The following is a 23,590-nucleotide window of genomic DNA, read 5'->3' as shown; positions in this document are numbered from 1 at the left end:
AAAAAGAAGAAAAAGCTGGATAACTCATAAAGAGAGATGGATTTTGAGCTTGGAAAGAAGTAATTGTGACAATGGACGACCAATTAAAAAAAAACTAGTGGGAGAAGGAAGAGATGGAGGTATTATTATAATTAAATTTGTAAAACTCCCTTAACATAAATGCATCTTTAAATACATGGTAAAAAAAATTAAGGTGAAGCTAAAATGGGTTTAATACATTTTTTTAACCCGGTATTTTTAGTGAAGACTAGTTTTTGTCTCTCGCCTAAAGGCAAAAGAATCTCTCCATTAAGATAATTGTCCCGGTATTTTTGTGAAGACTAGTTTTTGTCTCTCGCCTAAAGGCCAAAGAATCTTTCCATTAAGATAAATATCTCACTTTTAGACTCTACTGCAGAGAGAGCTTTACAGCACAAGTTTAAGTCCCAAAGCTAATGTTAGGCATCTACACTATTTAGCATGTCTAGAGTTAGACAAACAGAATGGTTAGCAACTTAGCATATGCTAAGTTGCAAAGCCAATTCAAGGCAGGGAGGGCGTAACTGCCTATACAAAAAAAGTCACATAAAATATGTTGTTAGAAATTTAAATTGCTTCTTTGTTACAGCTACCGAATTTACACTTGCTGAAAGCAAAAGGGGCATGCCATAACTGGTACTGTCAGTCAATGCATTAAGGAACCTCACGAACTTCTTCAACTTGACCAGCTGCAAAAGTTGAAGAGCCAACAAAAATTATTTTCCCGTTCCAAATCTAGATATGAAGTTAAAACTATAGAAAGCTAAGAGATTGTATACACTATTTTTTCTTCCTAAATTTCTGTTAACAGAAAAGGTAGCGTTATCGTAGATTGTAATTAGAAAATGGAAACATATGAAGAGAAAGTTAAAACCACATACAAACCACAGCGGCTTTTAGGTTTCAAGATCATATTTGGCTGCAAATCATTTTGCTAAGGGGATTTTCATTTGATCAGGAAAGCAAAGTTAACCGTATAGGTAACTTAGAAATCCTTGGGGTCTTACCTCGGAGACTTATGCCAAAGTTAGCTTGAACATCAGCTTCGGAGTTATATTCCTGGAACATCACAAAAAAGTGAGGCAAAAATTAAGGTAGTTGTCATCCAAAAAACAAGATAAAATAGTAAGAACTGCATGTAAATATTCATATAAACAATTGAGGCTGCAAGTGATCTTAAGTTCTTAACTCCACATAAATACTCCCAGGAACCATACAAATAGCTTAAACAATATTGGTAGGAATACTGCTCAAAGTTAAGTTAAAACTGGAACAATGATTTTTAATGGTAGATAATTTAGCTACTCAAGCATTTGGATCACATAGCCTCATTTATAGGTAGGCATGAGAATTAAAAGCCATGAGAAACACTGACATATAAATGATTGTCAAATGCTAGTAAATTATTTTCAACATTTCATCTTTTGTTTATCCAGAGTTGTCCACTCCGCATTAATATAAGGGTGAAGGGGGCAATTTAGCCAAAATCTTCTTCATTTTTGTAAATAAATATAAAACTTAGACCAAATGAGTAAGTTGGTACCCTAGGAATATGATTGATCTTGAATGATAGAAACTTATTCTTCAGCTCCTTAGCTTCACTACACAAGGAAGCAATATTCTGGTTTTTGATTTTCCATAAACCCTGAACCTGTTGCAAAAGCAATCACATCAGATGATAAACTGGTTAGATAAAAAGTTGTACAAAAATCTGAAGAGAAATCCTTGGTAAATCTCTCTCAATATTGGAACTTATTAAGAATAATGCATAAACTGAAAAGACACCAAACCTGGTTGCAAACAAGCATGGAGTCTCCTTTGACTTGAATGTGCTTGTATCCTTCCTTGATGGCATGTTTCAATCCTAAAATTAAACCCCTATATTCAGCAAAATTATTGGTTTGAGTGCCAACTCCTTCACGCAACCGATAGACCTATGAAGAGACCTAAGAGTTAGCAATATTCTTTAAAGAACATAATAACAAGTTGAATTGTAGCATACAGTAGACACCTTGCTCCCATCATCAGCACGCAGCACAGCTCCTGCACCAGCGGGTCCGGGATTTCCTTTGGAAGCACCATCAAACTCAAGGCTACAAGAAAGCTGCAAGTAAGATTTTGTTGTTGTAAGTATGCCAAATAATCCAGCTAAGAAGAGAGGTGGACAATCAATCAAGAAATTCAGCATTCAATCTGAAGGCCAAATGCATTAATTTATTTCAAAGAAAATTTCTGAAACGTCCCATCCAGTTTAAAAGCCCTCCAACCCAACATATGTGCTTCCACATGTCAAAGTTAAAAGGGGAAAAAATTTCTCTTATAAATGTCATGAAAGTTCAAAAAATTACTATTTTTTCCAAACAGATTGAACAACAAATGAAACTCAGTTGAATTAAACAGCACAGAAAGATAATACAGAGCACAATTTAATATGATGCTGGTGCAGCCACCAGCCTTCAGCTACAGAACCACTACTTGCACACATCCATGTATTAAGAGTTGAACAATTTAATATGATGCTTGGAATTTAAGAGTTGCATCAGCGATAACTTAACAATGAACAATAAGTCCCACACAGTCACCGACCCATCCTTATAGCAGAAAATCATCAAGGAAATGTCTAAGCTCTAAACTAGAGGTAATATTGACAGCCAAGCCTTTGTAGTGGATTTGAATTTTATGATGCCATAATTTCTAAATTTATAACCACTTGCTGATAACTGCATAGATAAAGAAAATCAGGCAATGGAAAAGGAGCTTGGACAGTTACCAACTGCATCACACAATATTAAGTGACCTGCAAACTATACTCTAGTAGTCTAGTATAATGATATTAGCAACGTTTAAAAAACACAAACCAACTTACACAAGTAGGCCGCTCGACCTGAAATCCACTACCGCCTATGTGGTGCTCCGGTAAATTTGAAAATGTAGATGACCCTGGCACCTCCTGCTCAAGAAACAAAAAAAGGTAAAACAAACCAATAATAAACAATGAAAAACACACCTTCAACTGCCTAAACTGTACGAGAGTAAGACCACAGCACTGACAATACTAACTTGGATCTATTCAAAAGTTAAAAAGGGACCTGCTGACATCCCACTAACTTCAACAGACAACAGAAGTCCAGCGCTTCTCAAAATATGGGGGCCAAGGTGGCTACGGGTGGACCTCAGGAACATGTTATTTAACACTCATGACTTACCAGTGAAGATCACAGTAAAGCTCGAAATGTGCATTTTACACAAGTAAATAGCATTTCTTTTTCGAATATTAAGGTGCAACTTCCAGGTTGAGATATGTCAATGTTGATAACTTACACTAGCACTAAATTGCTTGAAACCTTGCAAGCTCCTTGATGAGGAATTCACAACCGAAGCTGTTCCTACATAAGCATGTGGTTCCTGAAAGAAATTTGATCTCTTCTTTAAGTTAAACTTTTTTTTCAGTTGCTAACTTGCCAGAGTGATAATTTGGCAATACTAAGGTGCAATTTCCTGGTTGAGATATGTCAATGTTGATAACTTACACTAGCATTAAATTGCTTGGCACCTTGCAAGCTCTTTGATGAGGAATTCACGACCGAAGCTGTTCCTACATAAGCATGTGGTTCCTGAAAGAAATATGATCACTTCTTGAAGTTAAACTTGTTTCAGTTGCTAACATGCCAGAGTGATAAATGGCGAAAGCTTAAGCTTAAGCTTTGAAGTTAAAAAATAGTTCAAGAAGTTTTCATCAACAATGCTAATTGCAAATGAACCATACGCATTACAATCAACCATAATCCTAGAAGTGAAGTCCCCCCCCCCCAAAAAAAAATGTAAGCTGATAACCAAAAGTAGAAACATAAAGCTCAAGTTAACATTATCAAGCTTTTAGACAGAAAAAGGGACATTGATCCCATGTGCAAGGAAATTTCCACAAATATTATAAAGGAATGAAGAGTGTCTCGAACCTGATAAGGACAAGCAACAAGCCTTCCAAACAGCCCCTCCTGCACATCAGCAGCACCAATAGAGTAACGAGCTCCCTTGAGCCCATGTGAGACAAGATACTCCTCAGTTTTCTGAGGTAAAGAATACCCTTTGTAAACACTTACAGTCTCACCAGGTACCTGCTTGGAAAATGCAGAAACTCAACTTCCATTGTAATTTGTAACCAAAACAATGAAAAAGACATGATGGTTCCCAGAACAAAAAATACAAGTATACAACCCCACAAGTTTGATGTAAATTTAGCAGTGTATAGACACCATTTAGAGGTTCAACATCACAAAGAGCTGATACCCATTTACAGAAAAACTCCAAAGACAAAAAATTTGCATCAAGGAGGTTGAAAAACAAAAGACATACAGATGATGCAAGTAGAGGTTGAATGTCACTGAAAGACTTGTAAACGCCAACAACATCTCCCTTCTTTACAACGAAGAAAGCGTCCTTTTCCTCAGCCATTGCAACACTGCAAGCACAACGGGGTGATATCATAGTTGAGTTAAACAGCAAAATTTATATAAAATAACTCAAAATTTGAAGTTCATCGTTGTAGATTACACAGTGTGCAAACCCAGTTACAAAATCACGTTCTGAGTGATCAGAGAAACCCAGTTTGGAGTTTGAAAAGCCAAAGTTTCGAAGACAGAAAGTGATGTGATGTTGTGAGAGGACAAGACAGGAGCGAGACACTGTGTGAGTGCAGTGTAATGCATGGGAAAAACAAATGGGTCGTAGTTGCACAAGAAGGCCCATTTTAGTGGGTATTTTGAATTTCTAGTGGGCTGGCTAGTCTTGGTTCCAAGCCCACATCAAAAAAAGATTTGGTCAGTATCACTATATCAAGGTTAATAAAGTCTTTTAAGAGGGTTAGAATCTTCACTTGAATCACTCCAATCTTCACCTTCAAAATCTCTTATTATTTGTGTTAACTCCTCATTTAAGAGGGTAAATGACCTCACAAATTGTGAAGGGGTTAAAGCATGTTCAATTGCATGTTTTAGGTTAACATTATGAGCACTATTTTTCTCACTCTCATCTTCCCTTATAAAACCAATAATAACCACTGATTAAAATGAAAAGATCTTCAAGATTACTTTTTCCCCCAATTTAATGAAATTCAAAAATAAAATAATTGGAATGTGACTAGGTACGTAACCTATAAAGTGTGAAAAAAAAAGTGGTTACTTTGAATGTCACGACTCTATTACACACATTTATAATTATTCATTAATCATAATATTTCAAGTTTATTTTTGTTACAATTGAGAGGCTAGGCCTCGTAAACAAAAAACTAAGGGTTAAAAGACCCTACATGGGAAATAGATGATGGATCCAAGTCCCGCCGCAATAGAGAGTGACACTTGCTGAAAGGAGAATCAAAGGTATGTGTCCCGAAAGGAAGGGAGAGACCCACCTTAGCTAAATAATCAGCCAAGGAGTTTGAGTTCCTTAGAACATGACGGATAACAATAGTCTCATGGACTGATCTCAGCTGAAGAATGGCTTGAACAATCTAGTTGTACTGGTTGTTTAACAGATCCACCACATCTTGGGAATCACTTTCAATAATCACTTGTGGGAAATTTTCAAGTTTCAAAATGCTTTAGAAGAACCGAAAGACACTGTGTGAAATATAAGTTCCATCTCGGCTAAAAGTTGGTTTAAAGCAAATGTTTTTTATTAATACTTTAAAGTGGTTTATTTATCTCGAAACGCTTGCATTATGTATGAGATATTTTTGTGATTCGGTTAATGATCAAATTAGTCTCTAATTTTGTAAATGGGTTTCATTTTAGTCCCTTGGGCAGGACTATGACGTTTAGTGGCAGTCATTTTTATAATTACTTGTTGTTTTTTACCGCCACCAGACGTTATTTTTCCACCGAATGACTAAAATCAAACTCGCTACAAATTCAGAGACTAATTTGACCATTAACTCTTTGTGATTAGTATAAGCTTGTCAAACTTGACATCATATTGCATTACATGTCAAGCCAATGGATTCTTGTTCCGGTCGTCCCAAAAGGCTACTAGGCTCAAAATCTTCCTGTGCGACTCAAAGGTTCCACAACAAAGTGGACATCATGTTGGCTAGTTGGGACGACCAAAAGTGAGTTTTATCTCATCCAAGTGTCAATTGAGTGGAACTAAGTCATCACATTTATAAGACAATTGCAAGGCTGTCTAAGGTAATCATCGTCATGAAAGTAATACATAAAGATTTCACCAAGATTCAGTACTTTGAGCATCACTGTCACTTGCCTATCAATACATGTTTGATTGTTTACTTACATAAACATTATTCACCTTACTAACTAATTCTTCTTCTTCTATAACATTGACTTTCTATCTCCATACACTCATTGATTTAAGCATCATAATGTCTTATCAATACCTCTGCATCGTATCAAGAACATCCACTAACTCAAATTTTGGAAAAACAACTTCTTTTGAATAGATGTGTCTTTGCTTACTCTTTGTGAACATGCAAATCGAAGACATGTGAAACATTAGGGATTCTCATATCACATAATTGCTCACATTGGCACACTCCACAACAGAAAAGCAAATGGAGGGATAAATGTTTCGCGAACTATTCTCAAAGAAAGTAAATACAATTATGTTCCAACAATATGTTGTCCTAAAGCTTTACATAGGTGAAAACCCATAAAAATCCAACAAATCTTAACTTTGACAAATTTGAAGTCTACAAAAAATGGGAGTAGAAAAACAATTACATTCTTTTCTCTATTAGATCAATGCTTATCATCCTCAATATTTTATTTTATAATTGTACAACCAACTTTACTTTGTATATTGTTTCTTGCCAGCTGATATAGTTCATCCAAATGATTTTATCTTCAATGAACATCAACTGAAGTCTGGACTCAGAACCAAGTATTGGTGTCAAAAAACAAGCAAAACAGTTCCCATGCCTTATTAATTTCAGCTCACCTGCTCCCCAATTAAGTCCAAACCCATCACAAGAAATGACAAACCTTGGAAGAGAAGAAAATAGAAATGAAGACCTTGTGCTGATAGAAGACTTCTAGCAGCTGCTGTGAGCAAAAGAAATGCAAGTGCTAGCTCTTTCCTATAGATCTTGTTTCTCTTCTTCTTGGAAGGGGCTTGTGTTTCCTTAAGTTTGCCTAATAACTCCAAGCCAGACTCTGAGTGCCTCCTGTGAATTTTCTCTTCATTTGAAGACTTTGATTCTCTCTCAACCAAGGCTAATAAATCTGACTCAGAAGATCTACCTGTCTTCTTAGTCACAACCCACTCATAAGCACTTCCTAGCTGAAACAACCCCGAAACCATGGCGTTGAACTTTGTAACTGACATTGTGTTCTCAAAAAGAAGATATGGAACAAGAAAAGGGACAGATTTTGGGGATGGAAGAATGTTCAAGAAAGACATGAAAATGGGGACATAACATATCACCCAAAGGGGTAGTTCAGATTCAGGTAGGAACATAGTCAAGGGTAGTATAATGCAGAACAAGGTGAACGAGTAGAAGGGAAGTATAAGTTTCCTCAATAGGAAGAACAAAAATATCAAGTTAGCCTTCTTCCAGATTGATATCTGCACAAAAGCAAATAAAAAGCTCAGAAAATTATACACATTTCCCAGCACAAAGACTTAGAGCAAGTTTGGATGCGGACAAAGAACACTTATCAGAGCTTATGCTGTGCTCGTTTTTGTAAATAAGCTCCAATAAGTACTCTTTAGTCTGTATTCAAATGAGATCTTAATGTGTGTAGAAAGTTAATTGAAAATTCTTAATACCTTGGAAGTGATTATAGCAGGGAAACATAGCCGGAAAAGCTGCATTGGACCAGAATGCCAGCGATGTTGCTGCTTCTTGTAAGCTTCATAAGACTCTGGCAATTCACAAAGAGCTTTGACATCATTGAGGTAGATAAACTTCCATCCGTTCAAGTGAGCACGGACGGCAATGTCCATGTCCTCAACTGTGGTTCTCTCTAGCCAGCCCCCGGATTCCTCCAAAGCCTTTATCCTCCAAACACCAGCTGTTCCATTGAATCCAAAGAAATTCAGGAAATGACCATTCACTTGTTGTTCCACCTCAAAGTGAAAGCACAAGTTGATGTTCTGGAGCCTTGTGAGTAGATTCTCATCCTTGTTCACATAGGCCCATCTAGCCTGAACCAAACCCAAGTCAGGTTTTCCCTGTAAGGCAAAGTCACAAAAAAACATTAGTGTATGCCAGGAAATCATTCTACAGTTGATTCTAAAGCCAAAACCAATTTTGGGGAGAAACTACTGTGAATAGATTCTAGGTGTCAGAATTGTTTCTGCTGATTAATAAGTTGATCCAAATATGCTATTAGAACATACAAAGAAAACTTCTGCCATGACCTTATTAGGCTCAGAGTACCAACCTTAAAATGTGGAACGGTTAGTTTGAGAAAATCAGGATTGGGCTGGAAATCTGCATCAAAAATTGCCACAAACTCATAGTCTTTGACATAGTCACATGACATAGCTGACTTTAGATTTCCAGCTTTATACCCAGTTCTGATCAATCTGTGCCTGTACACAATGTTCACCCCTTTCTCTTTCCATGAGGCAACCTCATCATTGATGAGCATCTGTAAATTCCCATCATCTGAATCATCTAGAACTTGAACTAATATTCTGTCTTTTGGCCAATCAAGTTGACAAGCAGCACCAATGGATGTTGAATAAACCTTTATTAAATAAAAACAAAAAAACAATTTCAGCTTCATATGTAAAATTGGAAAACCATGTCCACACTAGGCTACCAATCATAAGACTAATTCTAATTTCAACTTATGCAAGAACCTAGGAAGACCAATTACTGTAAGAAATTTAAACCAATTTATCAAAATCATAACCATATATTGGCAGGGTGGAGTATTAATATCATGTTTGGAAATCGTTCAACAATTGATTTGACAGCAAAAATTAATTCTGGGGGTGAGAAACTTCTGAGAGCAGAATTGACTACAGAAAAATAAGCTGATCCAAACATGTTATACAAAATGAGCAAGTTGCAATATTGTTTCAATTACCTCTCTCTCATTGCACATGGGAATCTGAACAAGAACCATAGGGAAGCTAGAAGGATCTTCAACATCAAAAGCATCTGCATCAATGGTGGGCTTCAATTTCTTAAACTTGATCCAGAAGCAGCCAAGGCAGAGTAAAAACCGATCCAGGGATTGAATCAAGAAGAGCACAATGCAGAAATTGGAAACCAGCTGAACCAGAGGAGCAACATAGTCTTCCCTGAAAGAAAGCCAAGCCACATAGGACCATTGCAGCAAACCCTGAACCTCCCAAGGATGAATCATATGCAGATTCCATTTATTGAAATGAGCAATGATTTCAATAATCAAGCCACCAATAGAGAGAGCAAGAAACACCTTGATGAACCTGTACAATCTTCCCCTGTTCTTAGGACCCTCATCGCTTATATCCGACAAAGAAATGCGCTTTTTGACCAGGGCAAAGGTGGATTTGGTCCCTGTGGTCAACCATGACAAACATGTCAGAACTCTGTGGAGTTTAAGGAGAAGAACCCATGTAAACTGCTTGGTACTCGCAGGTTTTTGTTTCTCCGGAAACAGGGGAGAAGAATCTGAACCATCATGCACTTGTAACATGGTGAAGTCGTTTGTCCTGTCACCTGTCACAGGAACTGAATTGGGTGCCATCACTTTCTCTCTCCCTCTCTCTCTTTCTTTGTTTCTTCCTGCTCAATTTCACAGGAATTATGAAAATGACTCAATTTGTGGAAGAGGGTTGGTGGTGATTAGAGGTAATCAATCAGAGATTTTTTTTCTGAGCACAATGAATGTATGAATGAAGGTAGAAGAAACAAAGAATCAAGAGGGTTATTCCAGAATGAGAGATTTTCCTGTGTTATTGGTTGAGAATCAAAGCAAATCCCAGAAATTCTGATGGAACACTGAGATTCTGTGAATGAGTTGAGGACTCTCTAGTTTAATAGTGAGAGAGAATAGAGAACCAGCTTTGACAGGCTTAAGGTTGGTATTAATAGTGCTTCAAGGTAAGAACCAGCTTGAAAATGTGATTTTTACATGTGTTCAAAAATTAAATCTTAGTCAATTGTACATTAAAATCTATTTATAAAGTTCAAGCCAGATAGTTGAATTCTTTAATTATTTAGTCAAACATTTCATCAGGTAAAAAGTAAGATTTGTAGAGGTGAAATGAAATCTTAGAATCTCAAATGTATTAATCTCATGATTGCCGCCTAGGGTAATAGATCAAAATTGTTACATTCAAATCAATTTCCTCTTGATTCTTAGGATATGCCTTGTTTTGATTAGTTCATTATCAAGTTGAGGTGAAATGACAGGCTGGCATATGACCAATGTTGGAGTGACACGTAAGCAAGGCATACCAAAAAGAGTTTTGTCTGCACAACTCACTCTTGGTGACAGAAAGATACAGCTAAAGTGCAGAACAATACCAACTAGGGGAAATGCTTGTTGTCTGCTAAACGAGTAAAAGAATCAGCATGGAAAGTTCGCTCTACCATCTTTCTCTCCCTCTTCCTCTGTCATAATTTCAGATGTTTCTTCATAATAATATTCAATTTTTTTTTTTATTTGGATTGTGTATGCACAAATAGGACCCCTTTTTGGTTGGTACATTTACCTTTTTCAGTGATTTCACCTTGGCATTCATTGAGGGATTCATTAAATTAATTGATTCCCACGCCATGAGCATAATTTTTTTTTTGAAATGGAGTATAAAAATTTGTTAAATGCAAGAAATGTAATTGCTGTAGTCGATATGCATGATTTATTCTACGAAATGATTTAACTTTTTCCTATTCTATAAGACTAATGTTATCCGAATGAATATCAATCAATCAATATATAATTAAAATTTATTTAACCTTTACATTAATAATATTTTAACTAGTTATTAATAATATTTATGTTATTTATTATATTAATTATTTTTTTAAACTTATTATATTATTTATTAATTGTAACATTTTTTAGTTTCTCATATTTAAATATAATGATTAGGTTCAATTAAAAATGAAAACTTGAGAAAAAAAATTTAAAAAATAAAAATACTAGTTAGTTATAAATAATAGTTTATATTACTCGTTATATTGATTACTATTTGTAAAAGAATTATTTTCTCATATTTAAATTAAATATTAATAAGATTTAAATTCTAATTGTTAATTACACCTTTCGGAAAAATTACTATTTGACTTGACTTTCACTGTTTCACATTAATAACAATATTATATAGTTATCAATAACCTTTTATGTTATTCATTATATTAATTACTAATAGTTAAAAAAAATTCTCATATTTAAAATTATTACTATTAACGTTTCAATTGAAACAAAAAAAATATATTTTTTTTAAAAACTAATGATATTAATAAGTAAAAGTAAAATTGACTTGACCTTCACATTAATAACAAATTTATTTAGTAATTAATACCCTTTCATATGATTCATTATATCAATTACTAATTAAAAAAAATCAATTTATACATTTACAATTAAATATCTATATAATTTAAATTATAATTATTAATCATAACTTGAGGAAAAATTACATATTGACTTGACCTTCACATTAAAAAATAATATTATTTATTAATTAAGTTTTTTATAATAATCATTGTATTCCTTACTAATTGTAAAAATTAAATTTCTAATATTTAAAATTAATATAATTTACTTCCCAAAAAAAATTAATATAATTTAAATGCTAGTGATAAGTCACAACTTGAGGAAAAATTACTAATTGACTTGATCTGAACATTTTCACTTGAGCTTTGTCTTAATAACAATAATAATAAATTATTGATAAATATTTTTTATTAATTTTACTAAGGGTTAATAGTCAAATATCTTTGATTTAGTTAACGATTTGATTTTAGTCACTCGGCAAAAAAATGACGTCTAGTGGTAGTAAAAAATTGTCAAGAATTATAAAAATTACCGCCACCAAATGTCATTTTTTCACCGAGAGACTAAAGTCAAATTCGCTTACAAAACCAGAGACTAACCCTTTTATTAACTATTAGCTATCAACTTTTCAGTTTCTTATACAAATAAAAAAATATTTAATAACAGGTGAAAAAATTATTTAATATTAACTAAAATAGTTAGAATATTAGTTACCATTTATAAATTGAGGGGGAAAATTAAGTTAAAATATATAACCAAATTGTATTCAACACTATTGAAAGTTATAAATTATTATAATTTTAAAAGTTACAGTTACTTTGATAAAAATATGTTATTATATATCATTTGATGTTATTAAAAATTAATTTCTTGATCTAAAATATTATAAATCCATTGATTTATAAATCATATTATCAAATTGTTTTTTTTGAAGGTATATTATTAAATTGTTAAAATAACTTCGATGATTTTTTTACAGCACAAAACCAATTTATTCAGAGAATAAAAATGCCATGGTGACAAGAAAACCCCATGTGAGCTACCAAAACACAGCCACGCCAAATGTGGTCCTCAACTATAAAATATTTATTTATTTAAACTATACTAATTTTTGTATAATGTTAAAAATTATTGTAAATAAACTCCTGCGTTAATCCATGAATAAGGTTACTTCTTTGGGTTTTATCAAATAATATAGCATAATTATAACATGACTAAATAACAATTCCTACATACTTGTTTCAAAAAAAAACATTACTACATACTTACCTACATTTGGTGCCCTGCTAAGGTATGCAGGAAAGATCCTTCTTCCACCCTAGCGCTACCACCTCTGCAGTCCAACATCGTCGCCCATGTTGATTGTCGCACCGTTCCTCCTGTTGTTGTGTTGGGAAATTTGCAGCCCCTGGTTTGCCCTCTTATTTGCGCTGTTTCTCTATTTCGAGACTCACTCAGTGCTTAGATCTGATTCTTTGCTTCACACCTGTTGTGCGTTTGAAACAGGTTGATCCAACCATGGCATTGTCATGCCTGCCTCTTCTTCGATCTTCTTCAACGATTGCAGTGGCGACATTAGAGCCTTTCCACTCTGATCAACATCATCAATGATAGTGAGCCAAGTTCGTGCCTTTTATGTTCTCAACAATGGAGCCAATATCACTCCTTGCTCAACGTGATGGTGCACATCGATCTTATCTTCTGAAGTCGCCACTATATTAGTCATTCTCTAGGGTTTCTCCCTTCCAACCATCAAGTCTCATTCGTCATCGTGCGCTTGTATGCTCCCCAGATTCATTATTTGTTCTTATTTCCATTGTTGGAGATGGCTTCTCCTGGGCGTAGTGGCTTGCCTTGACATGTTGGATCTTCTTCGTCGATTCAATCTCGTCTCATTCGGCTGCCCTCAACATCTCTCTGATTGTTCGTCGCCATCACGACAGGAAGTTCTACTAGCAAACTTCCTAAACGGAAACCCTTGTGTTATCCCTCCTCCTACTCATCATCTCTCTTCCTTGCCCAATAATTATACAACCTGTTGAAATACCACATGATTGATCCTACACATCTCTGTCTCTTGATTGATTTTTTTTATTGTTTTATTTTTGTTTTGTTATGTTTTTATTTTGGATTTCTTCAATTTGATTGAAGGTCGATTCTCTATGGATGATGAGGATGGAACAGTTGTTGTTGGCCAGGTATGCGATTGTGGATTCGAAAATGATAGGTATGCGACGGTGAAGTTCCAGGGTCCATTTGACTATGTTGTACATGTTGAAGATACATGGTTTGTGGTCTTTGAGTGGCATTTCGACCATGAGTTTCAAGTTTGTGATAGCAACAACTCTTTCTTTGATCTTGTACGAGAGACTGGTCTGTTTGGGCAGAGCGTATGCGTGATCCTCCGATGATCGTTACTACTAGAGTTGGCCATGAAGTTGTTGTTGTTGTTGTTGCGCTTGAAATGTTATGTTTTTAATATTAGGTATTTCGTTGGGATAAATTCTTTCTTGGATCTTGTTTGATTTTTATATGGGATTTTGGTTCTTTTCTAGGGCTTTGCGTTTTTGTTTTTATTGTTGTGTAGGATTGATTTACACACTTTGTTTTTATTGTTTGCGTACTAAATCTTTGTCAAGAGATTTGTATCTCGACTATTATTGAATACAATTTTTTTTTGCTTTCGAACAAATTAAGCATAATTAATAAAATAGTAATTCATAACTAAATTATTTAAAACTTTTTAAATGAAATAATAGTTTTAAAAATTGTTGTTGATATTTTCTGAATTGAATTTTAATTAACTAAAATGACAATCGCTTACAATAAATAATTACAGTTAAATTTAATAAAATACTACATAGATAGATACGTGTGGTTCCAAATGTAACCAAAAGATAGATACGTGTAGTCTTCAACAATCAGCATCATGTCCGGCACTAACATGTCCTCGAGTTATGTTTTAGTACTCACTAGTACTTAAATATCTGTCTATGTATCATATAAATAAAAGCATTTGGACACAGTCTTACTAAGATGGGAAAATTATTGCGCACAAATAATTCAATGTGAGATTCATCAGTTTGAATTACTTAATAAATAACTTGGCCAGCACCATCAGCAGCATCTGGATTTTCTAATCTGAACATGATACATGATATACGAATCAAACAGGACTAAACTATAAAAGAGTAGTCTTCTGTTTCAAAAAAAAAAAACAGAGTAGTCTTCACACATTGAATTTATAATTAGAACCAATATTCAACGACATTTTGAAAAATTTATGATCTATATATGAATTATCATTTATTATATATACCATATAGTTTGTGTGCAATGTATCTGTAATTATCTAGTTTATCTTGCTAAACGGGGAAACCACTACAAATTTCAATTTTTTGTAGTCATTAAAGTCAAGCTAGATCGTCTGATAGTAGTGGGCATTAGGTGACAAAAATTTTGTTCCTTCATTGATGCCGTCTTTAAAGGTTGATGACAATATCAGTATGAAGTATGAACTCAATTTCTATCTAATTCAAAGTTTTTCTTTTTTCTTTTTTTCATTTTGGTCCATATATTTTGATTAATTTTCATGTATTGCTACCGTTGACTTTGTTCAGGCTTTACATGGAAAGTTGGACAGCAAGACAACAGAGCCAAGTATGGTGGATCTGGAAATTATGAATGCAACACGTACATGATACAAACTGTATATTAGCCATGTGTGCTTGACTCTTTTACTCAAACCTAGAACATGGTGGTGGAGTTCTTATTAGTAAATTAATTTCTACATATGTTTGAATACACAATAAAATTATAGTAACTCAAAATTACAATAGTCAGAAGTAATTTTTCTTAGATTTTATAATTGTTCATTGTGATTTTAACTTCACCGTAATTTTCAATCGTTGTCCGCCTATCCAAACATGTGCTCGGTCTCAAATCAACAAAAGATAGAGAATAACTTCTTCATTAAATACATGATTTTACTACTGAGTTTTCATAATATTACTCTATAGAAATCATTTTTTAATAAATATATTTGTTCACGAAAAAACCCTAAATATAAAGTCGAACAAAATGATAGAATGTTTTGCCTTAAGAATTCTCAAGTGAACATAATTATACCAAATGAGAAGGTATATAGTCAGGAGTCCCTCAAATGCATGTTAATTAAAGTGAAATCAATTACAATATGTGGAGAGATAGAATCGCACAATTACACTCGGGGCAAGCTAGGGGAAAGATAAAAGGACGAATCTAGCTAGACATCATTCTTAATAAGCGGCTAGCTAATTAGGCGGATGCTTAGTTTGCTAGCTAAAATTCCGCCAGAACATTCCTAACTCGATCAGTCAAATAATTCTAAACAGTCTAGTATTTAAATATAAATTACATTACTTACAAACTTATATTTAACTTACTCTTAAGTTATGTTTGACATGTTTAGCTGATAAGCTAGCTGAAAGCTGAAAAGCTAGCTGAAAGCTTATAAGCTAGCTGATAGCTGAAAGCTGAAAAGCTACATAATTGAAACAAAAGTGTTTGGTAAAACTAGCTGTTAAAAAAGCTGAAATTGTAAAAGGAAATACTTATATAATTATTTTTATATTTAACATTACTTTATTTTCACATTAATACCTATATAATATTAATATTAAAATTATTATCACTTTAAATATTTTTATTAACTCAAGTTATTTATCATCTTAAAAATATAATATTAATTTTTACTTGTTTTTATTAATGTGATATTTTTAATACTTGTGGTGCGCAGCGGTGTGGCGGAAATGGTGGCGGGAACTGGCATACGTAAGTGTGATGAGGAAAATAGGTTTAGTGTTTTTATAAATATATAAGGGTAATGGTGAAATTTTAATAAAATAATAAGGATAAAAATGAGAATAAATTTAATAAGTTATAAGCTACCTGAGATAGCTTATAGCTTAAAGCTTTAAGCTACTGAAATAAGCTCCTTCACCAAACACTTTTAAAGAGCTTTTAAGCTAGTCAAATAAACTATAAGCTAGTCAAATAAACTATAAGCTAGCTGAAATGACATGTCAAACATAGCCTTAATATTTTTTTTACAAACTCATTCTTAATATAATTGACTTTATTAAAATTAATTTTATTCAAATTTAATCGGGATGACATTGATTCAAACACGCGGTGTCAATGCAATCCGATAGAAAACAGCACATTTCTTCAATGCTGTATTTTTATCATATTTTTAATAAAAGCCCCCATTATGACCTTTTCTTTTTCATTCTTTAACCCTTACTTTTTGTTAATTTTAGAACGCATAACATAACGTAGTCCCACAAAGTGTCTTGTGACTATGGTTTGGTATCACACGGGGAGTGTCGGTGGTCTTAGGTTATCACGCGCAGTGTTCAAATCACCACGAGATAATGTCATATATTAGGTGAGAAGGGTGAATATAATTTTTGAACAAACAATAGTAATGTCTTTGGTAGCAGCTCTGGGATTGGTCCATTACACAAATAGTCAAAAGGCCCAAATGATCATTGAAATTTGAAAGAAAGTAAGAAATTAACTTTTAAGATTAAATAACTATTTTAGTTGTGAGTTGGTTAATTTTAGTATTGTAGAATGTTAATTTTCATGATTGTGACTTCAATCGATTTATCTCTTCATTAGGATTATACTTTGTTTTGTACACCCATTCACACTAATTGGGCTCTTTCGTTCTATAAGTGTTTTTAACTCTCATGTGTCATTCTTCTCAATTTTTTTTTTTTTCATCCATTGCTTTAATCCAACAATCATCTATATATATATGTCACAGGATCATAATAAGACATATTAAATAATATTTTCATCTCAGGTAATATCATATATAAGAAATACGATAAATACTTTCAAGTGATCACTAAGATTAGTCTTTTTCCCACTCCATGCTTCTTGTGGAGTTTTATCACATATATTCACTTTTGATAGGGTACACTACAAATTAACATACTTCTCACCATATTTATAATGGTTATATTCTTTCTTTCTGCCACTCCTTTTTATTGAGGAGTGTATCTGAATCCATTTGGTGCTTAACTCCATAATTTCTCAAGAATTATCATAAACAATGTACTTTATTCTGATATCAGTTATTAAGGTTTCTAAAGTACAATTACTTTTATCTTTGATATATGCCATAAAACTTTTTGCGCATGTCACATGCACCTAATTTATTTATTTTCATAAAATAAACTCATAATTTTTCCTAATAAAGTCATAAATGAAAGTAATAAAATATCCATTACCTCCATTGGACAAAACTTTCACATGTGTTATCGACGTTCAGTCTAATTGCCCGTAAAGTTTTTACTGATGACGCCGTTGGTAAAAGCTTTAGTGGTCATTTTTGTCGCCGTTAAAAGCAATAATAATTGTCGTTATTATTTTTTTGCAGTGACATTGCATAAATAGATACATATTATTGATTTATATTAACTTGTGTATAGTGAAAATTTATAGGGTGACCCCTAATGTCGGACCACTTTTAAAGTGGTCTAATTTTAGACCACTTTTTTTAACATACTATAACAGGTCAACACATCTTTTTTTAAAAATATTTAATATATGACAAATTTTTAATGATGTTTTTTCTTAAAAAATATAATGTGTTGACCTGCTATACCAAGTCAAAGTAGGTGGTGTAAAATTACACTACCTAAAAATGGTGCATATTAGGTTCTTCCAAAATTTATTTATATACTTGGCCCTGTCGCATACACTTGCAAGGACATATTTACTATTCATAGCTATCCTATTCCTATGTGGTTGGAATAAGACCAGACTCATGAATCTATAATTATAATTACTACAAAGGGATAACATTTTTGCCACTATTCACATTAGGGTTTTTCATAAATGTTGCTAAGGTGCACCATAAGGAAACTTTTTTGTTACTTTTTGGTTTTTTATTTGGTTTAAATTGAAGTTTTAAAATTATTAGGTTATGCTTCAAAAGTTATTTCTTGTTTGTATTTACTTTGATGGAAATAATTTCATATTGTTTATTTTTAGCTCTATGTAATAATTCTTTTAATAGATGATATTTGTTAATATTTATTATGTGGATATTAATATTGATAGTATAGAGTATTAAAAAAAAATTGATAGTATAGATAATTGTAGGCCTAAATAATAGAAATAAAAAATTATGAAATTAAGTATTGAGATTATTATTAATTTGATATATGATACGAAATTAATAATTGTGTGTCTAAATAATAGAAATAAAAAATTATTAAATTAAGTATTGAGATTAATAATCATTTGATCTAGGATACATATTTTTTAGTTAGAGAAAATGATTATGTTCCAAAAAAAAATGGGAAAATCATTGATCAAGTTCCTTTTTTTTTTTTATATTTTGTAGGTGTTCATGGAAAATTTGACAATTTAAATTATTTTATAATATGGGATAGTTTTAAGACTTAATATTAAATTATGAAAATATATATAACTACTACAAAGGGGAAGCATTTTTTCCACTATTCTTTTTCTCCCATGTAATGAAGGTCTATTTTAAGCTTATTATGTGGTTACTTTATGTTATTTTAGTTGGTGGTAAACTGGTAATCAACTTTATTTGCCTTTTCACCACTTTTCTACTTTTCTGACTACTTTTCATGTTTTTTTTCATCTTCTCTAATATCTAATGTTACTTTTGAAGAAAAACTGAACTTTTGAGCATACTTTTTTATAGTTTAAAACCATTATAACTTTTCTTCTTCATCTATTTAATCCCACCTAGAACCAAACGGTACCCTACTTCATTTCCTGTAATGGTCTTTTTGTTAGGATTCACCACTGCTAGCTCAGAAGGGCTAAACCCAAGCTTTATTTTTGCATCAGATTCAGTCTTAACATTTTGAGTATCAATTGTCCAATAGCTCTTTCTCTTGGAACTGTTGTCTGTAACTTCCACAGTCTTTAAATTGGTCTTGACAAAGGAATTATCCACACTATCTGCATCAAGATCAAGATGGTATATGTAAATGTAATAATGGTCATGGTAAACACCAATGCTCTGTTCTGACACTAAAGTTCCATGTTGATCCTCATTTATCTCATCTGTGTGCTTAATATCCACTGCCTTAATTTCCAACATGCCTGATAATGATATCTTCACAAATCACATAGAATTAAGTTAAGGCCTCATATTAAATAGAAGTGTTGCCTATATATGACAAATATGATTAAAAGTAACATGTAATGTAAGGAAACAGAACATACCGCAGGTTTAATTAAACCACTTGGCTTGAATTCCCAGTCCATTACATTATCATAGTTGCCAACAGTAACCACTGATCTAACCACATTCGAAGCTTTTTGTTCATAACCTATTACTCTCGTGTTTTGGTGGTGATAAGGTGGGGTTTTGATGGCTGGGTGTGGCCATCAAAACCGGAGCGAGGTGGTACTTCGAAGGAGAGTGACTGCCTATGGAATGGGAGAAGATTTTCCCCATCTTGCAATCTGGCACACATACATCAATAGTCAAGGAGCTCCTCCCTTACATCACCAGACTCTTATGCAACATATGGTGTTTTGGATGCTCAGGTAATTTCTCAGAGCTAAAAGCTAGACATTCTAGAAACCACTCTAAAACCATCATGCTCATGGTTGTCATCTGATAAATGAATTCTCTCATCATTCATCTCTAATTGAATAAGAAATTAGATGAATTATCCCACTCTCATGCTTCTTTATTGGCTCTTTCATTTATTCGTAAATGAATTTTTTTTTTGCTGCTATATATCATGCTCTGTCGTCTTGCCTCCACTTGAACTTGGATTCTCTCTTCCTCCTCATATTATTGTTTCCTTTAGTTTCTTCAATTAATTAAGCTGCTTTGAGAATATTTACAGCCCCAAACCCCCCAAACATCTCAATTTGAGCATGAAATTTGACTTCACCCTATGACCAATTGTTCAGTCATATATGTTCCTTGTTTAGGAGTCCTCAAATGATTTTTTTTTACTGTTTTTGTTCTAGGTATATGCTTCAAATTCAATTCTTTGAATATATTCCATAATAGGTCCTGGTACCAGTTTGTCTTGTCATATATCTGATATATTTGGATTCTTTGTTTTTTCTTTCAATTTCATTTTCACTTTCAGTTTGTCTATCCATCAGTATGTGCTTCTTTTGGTAGATTGCAGCTAACTTTGGTTCAAGGTAAAGAAACAAAATATGGATGATGGAAATGTTGAGTTTTCTGATAAGCTTTCAGATAATGTTCTGTTTTCAAATCTAGAGTCATCTAGCAATTTTCATGCTTCAACATCAGTGAATACAGTGACTGAATTGTCATGCACCCACACTCATACTTGCAACCTGACTCGTGCTTTATGTGTTTATTTGCCTTTTCTGACTACTTTTCATGTTTTTTTCATCTTCTCTGGTATCTAATTTTACTTTTGAGGACAACTGAACTTTTAAGCATACTTTTGATAGTTTAAAACCATTATAATTTATCTTCATCTATTTAAGCATACTTTCTTACTTATTTATAGAGAATGGAGAAGTAAAGACATGGGGTTGGGGTGAGCATGGTCAACTTGGCTTGGGAGATACTTGTGACAGGATCAGTCCTGATACAGTAAGTCTCGGGTATGATCTGAATGAAGCTGCATCAATCAGAGTTTACTACGGAAGTGGCTTCACGTTTGCTCTAACCATGCCATAAGGTCTTCCCAAACTTGATGATGCTCTACTTTTACGGTGGCAGTGTATAGAATGATGATACACCCCAAGGCATGCCAATCTCTCTGCATGTTTAACAAAGAAACACCTTTAAAAAATCCATGAACATAACACCAATAATAGGCCAAGAAAGTGGCCCTATTTCAAATGTTGTCTTGGGATGACTAAGTGCCCCTGAAATTTCTAACATTTCTTTGAAGCCAAAGTGTCTAAAGAACAGCAAAGACAGCTCTGCTACAGAATTTTCAGATTCTTTACGAAAGCCAAATCCCTTAAATTCAATAAGGAGACTCCGATTCAAGTTCTTAGAGCTGATCCAATTGTCACAGAAAATTAGTTTTAAGCTCTGGTTTTCTCTGTTTTTGTATTAAGCAAACATTGTGGAGGTTCTTTCCACCGGCATGAATGTGATATAGTACTCGTGTTGTGCATGCTTTGGAAATTCATAGTCTATTTGTTCTATACAGATAATACTTGGGGAAATTTGATGGAATGGTGATACTATAAAACCAGACATGATAGAGAATAGCCTTGTCTAGACTCGTGCACATTGTGGTCTCTGCATTTGTTAACTATCTTTGCCTTTAACATCATTTAATGTTTTTGAGTCATATTTATAGTATCAGGATGCAATTTTAGTCAGGTTTACTATTAAAAGTTACCTTTGTTTCACATAACATAGATACATTCAAATTTATTTATTTGTTTCAAATGTCTTGGGATACTTATTTCCACAGTTAAATCTCAATTCAAGCTTGTAAGAAACATGTGAGTGACGCTGTTGTTGATTTTCATATGAATGAATTTGAGTCAAACCGCATAGAAAACAATGAACATGGTCTGACACACTAATAGAGCATAACATAATCAAACATACTTAACACGACAAACCAAGAACTTAGTGACATAAAAACCCTTCAAATCAATTCAAACATTTCCTTATTTTCACAGTGGGGTGGGAGATGAAAAGTGAAACTTCTAACATAATTTTGATGAACAAAGCGAGAAATGCAGGAACAAATGGAGAAAAGGAGAAACAAATGAAAAAAAACACCTGAAGAAAATGTGTGAAATTGTGTGAGGCGGAGCTACTGATGCTATTTCGATTTTGATTTACTCCTCTCAATGTATCTCTCATTTTGTTTCATTAAATTTAAATAGAAAGATGATTTTAACTATTATAAGTTATTTTCATTTTGTAGAAATTATTTTTCCTAAACATTAGAGAATTAATATAATGGTTTCTTCTAAAAAAAATCCGTTGTATTAAAATTAAGGGTTAATGGTCGTTAGTCCAATAGTTATTGAGTTTGTAAGCGAGTTTGATTTTAGTCTCTTTGAGGAAAAATGACGTTTAGTAACAGTAAAAAACTACCAGTAATTGTAAAAATTATCGTTATTAAACGTCATTTTTCCGCAAAGGGACTAAAATCAACTTCGCTTACAAACTCAGTGACTAATTTGACCATTAATATGTAAATAAAATGTATTTAATATTGTAATATATTTTATAATAAGATACAATATATATTTTTTAAAAAAACAAAACAGCAACCGTGCGATGGGTAACTACCTAGTGGTCTACATACAAAAAATGCATGTGATAAATATATATAACTAATCACTAAATGCGATTAATTTTTCCAATATCCAATAGGCGTGATCGACCTAGTTAGTAGTTAATAATTTTTGTAGTGATAGTGTTGACTATGGTTCATGGTAATGTCAAGTGGGAAGGGGTGATGTCACATAACGGTTCAAAGTATTGTTGTAACCTGAATCATTATATAGTATCTCTTATAAATAGACTTGTAACACTGAACTCTAATTATTGTATTCAAAACAAATCAATAAAACGAAATTATAACTATTATGTAATCGCAAACGTAAGCAATTTGACTGAACTGCGTGATCATAACTTTTGTGTGTTTCTCTCCCCTCTGATAATCTGTATTTGTGTTGTTGTTCAACGGATAGTTTTAATATTGTGGTTACTTAAAAGTTAAAATTTAAGGGGATGTGTTTAAAAATTTCAAAAACAAATCATAGGCTAAGAGTTTAAGCTGAAGCATTATGTTTTCAATAAATTTATTCACTTTATCCATGATCACAGTCAGACTCAAGCTTTTATTGCCTGGTTACCTGCATTTTATTGCTTCACATTAAAACAACACAACAACGATGGGCAGGGTCACGATATACATCGCAGTAATAAATAGCTAAAGACAGGCACTAGCTACAATGACACAGCTAGAACTAAAAGTGCGGTTTTCAGTTTGACTTGTACTACTTCAATTCAATTTCCATTTTCACAACACAACGATGATGTTCTTAATTACTTCTTAGTTCTTATCCGAATTGAGGATTTTGAACATGTTACATCA

At 33.1% G+C, this 23,590-nt stretch overlaps 1 protein-coding gene, 1 long non-coding RNA gene and 1 pseudogene across 2 annotated transcripts; 1 reads left to right on the top strand and 2 right to left on the bottom strand.

Annotated features, from left to right (window-relative positions):
• Positions 1-324: 324 nt before the first annotated feature.
• On the bottom strand, positions 325-4,701 carry LOC130739267 (uncharacterized; annotated as a pseudogene).
• A 1,870-nt stretch (positions 4,702-6,571) lies between these two features.
• Positions 6,572-10,041, bottom strand: LOC130739266 (xyloglucan glycosyltransferase 4). The gene is made up of 4 exons (XM_057591517.1): positions 9,069-10,041; positions 8,415-8,723; positions 7,798-8,202; positions 6,572-7,593 (listed from the first exon to the last, which is right to left on the bottom strand). The coding sequence occupies exons 1-4, from the start codon at positions 9,711-9,713 to the stop codon at positions 6,958-6,960; spliced, it is 1,995 nt and encodes a 664-aa protein (XP_057447500.1). The 5' UTR covers positions 9,714-10,041; the 3' UTR covers positions 6,572-6,957.
• A 9,245-nt stretch (positions 10,042-19,286) lies between these two features.
• Positions 19,287-21,637, top strand: LOC130739265 (uncharacterized). The gene is made up of 2 exons (XR_009019819.1): positions 19,287-20,060; positions 21,017-21,637. It is a non-coding gene; the product is annotated as an uncharacterized LOC130739265 (long non-coding RNA).
• Positions 21,638-23,590: the final 1,953 nt, after the last annotated feature.

The sequence above is a fragment of the Lotus japonicus genome, chromosome 2, assembly GCF_012489685.1.
Source record: "Lotus japonicus ecotype B-129 chromosome 2, LjGifu_v1.2".
In the NCBI taxonomy this organism is placed as follows: domain Eukaryota; kingdom Viridiplantae; phylum Streptophyta; class Magnoliopsida; order Fabales; family Fabaceae; genus Lotus; species Lotus japonicus.
The sequence above is the reverse complement of the archived record's forward strand: the minus strand, read 5'-3'. Positions and strand labels throughout refer to the sequence as shown.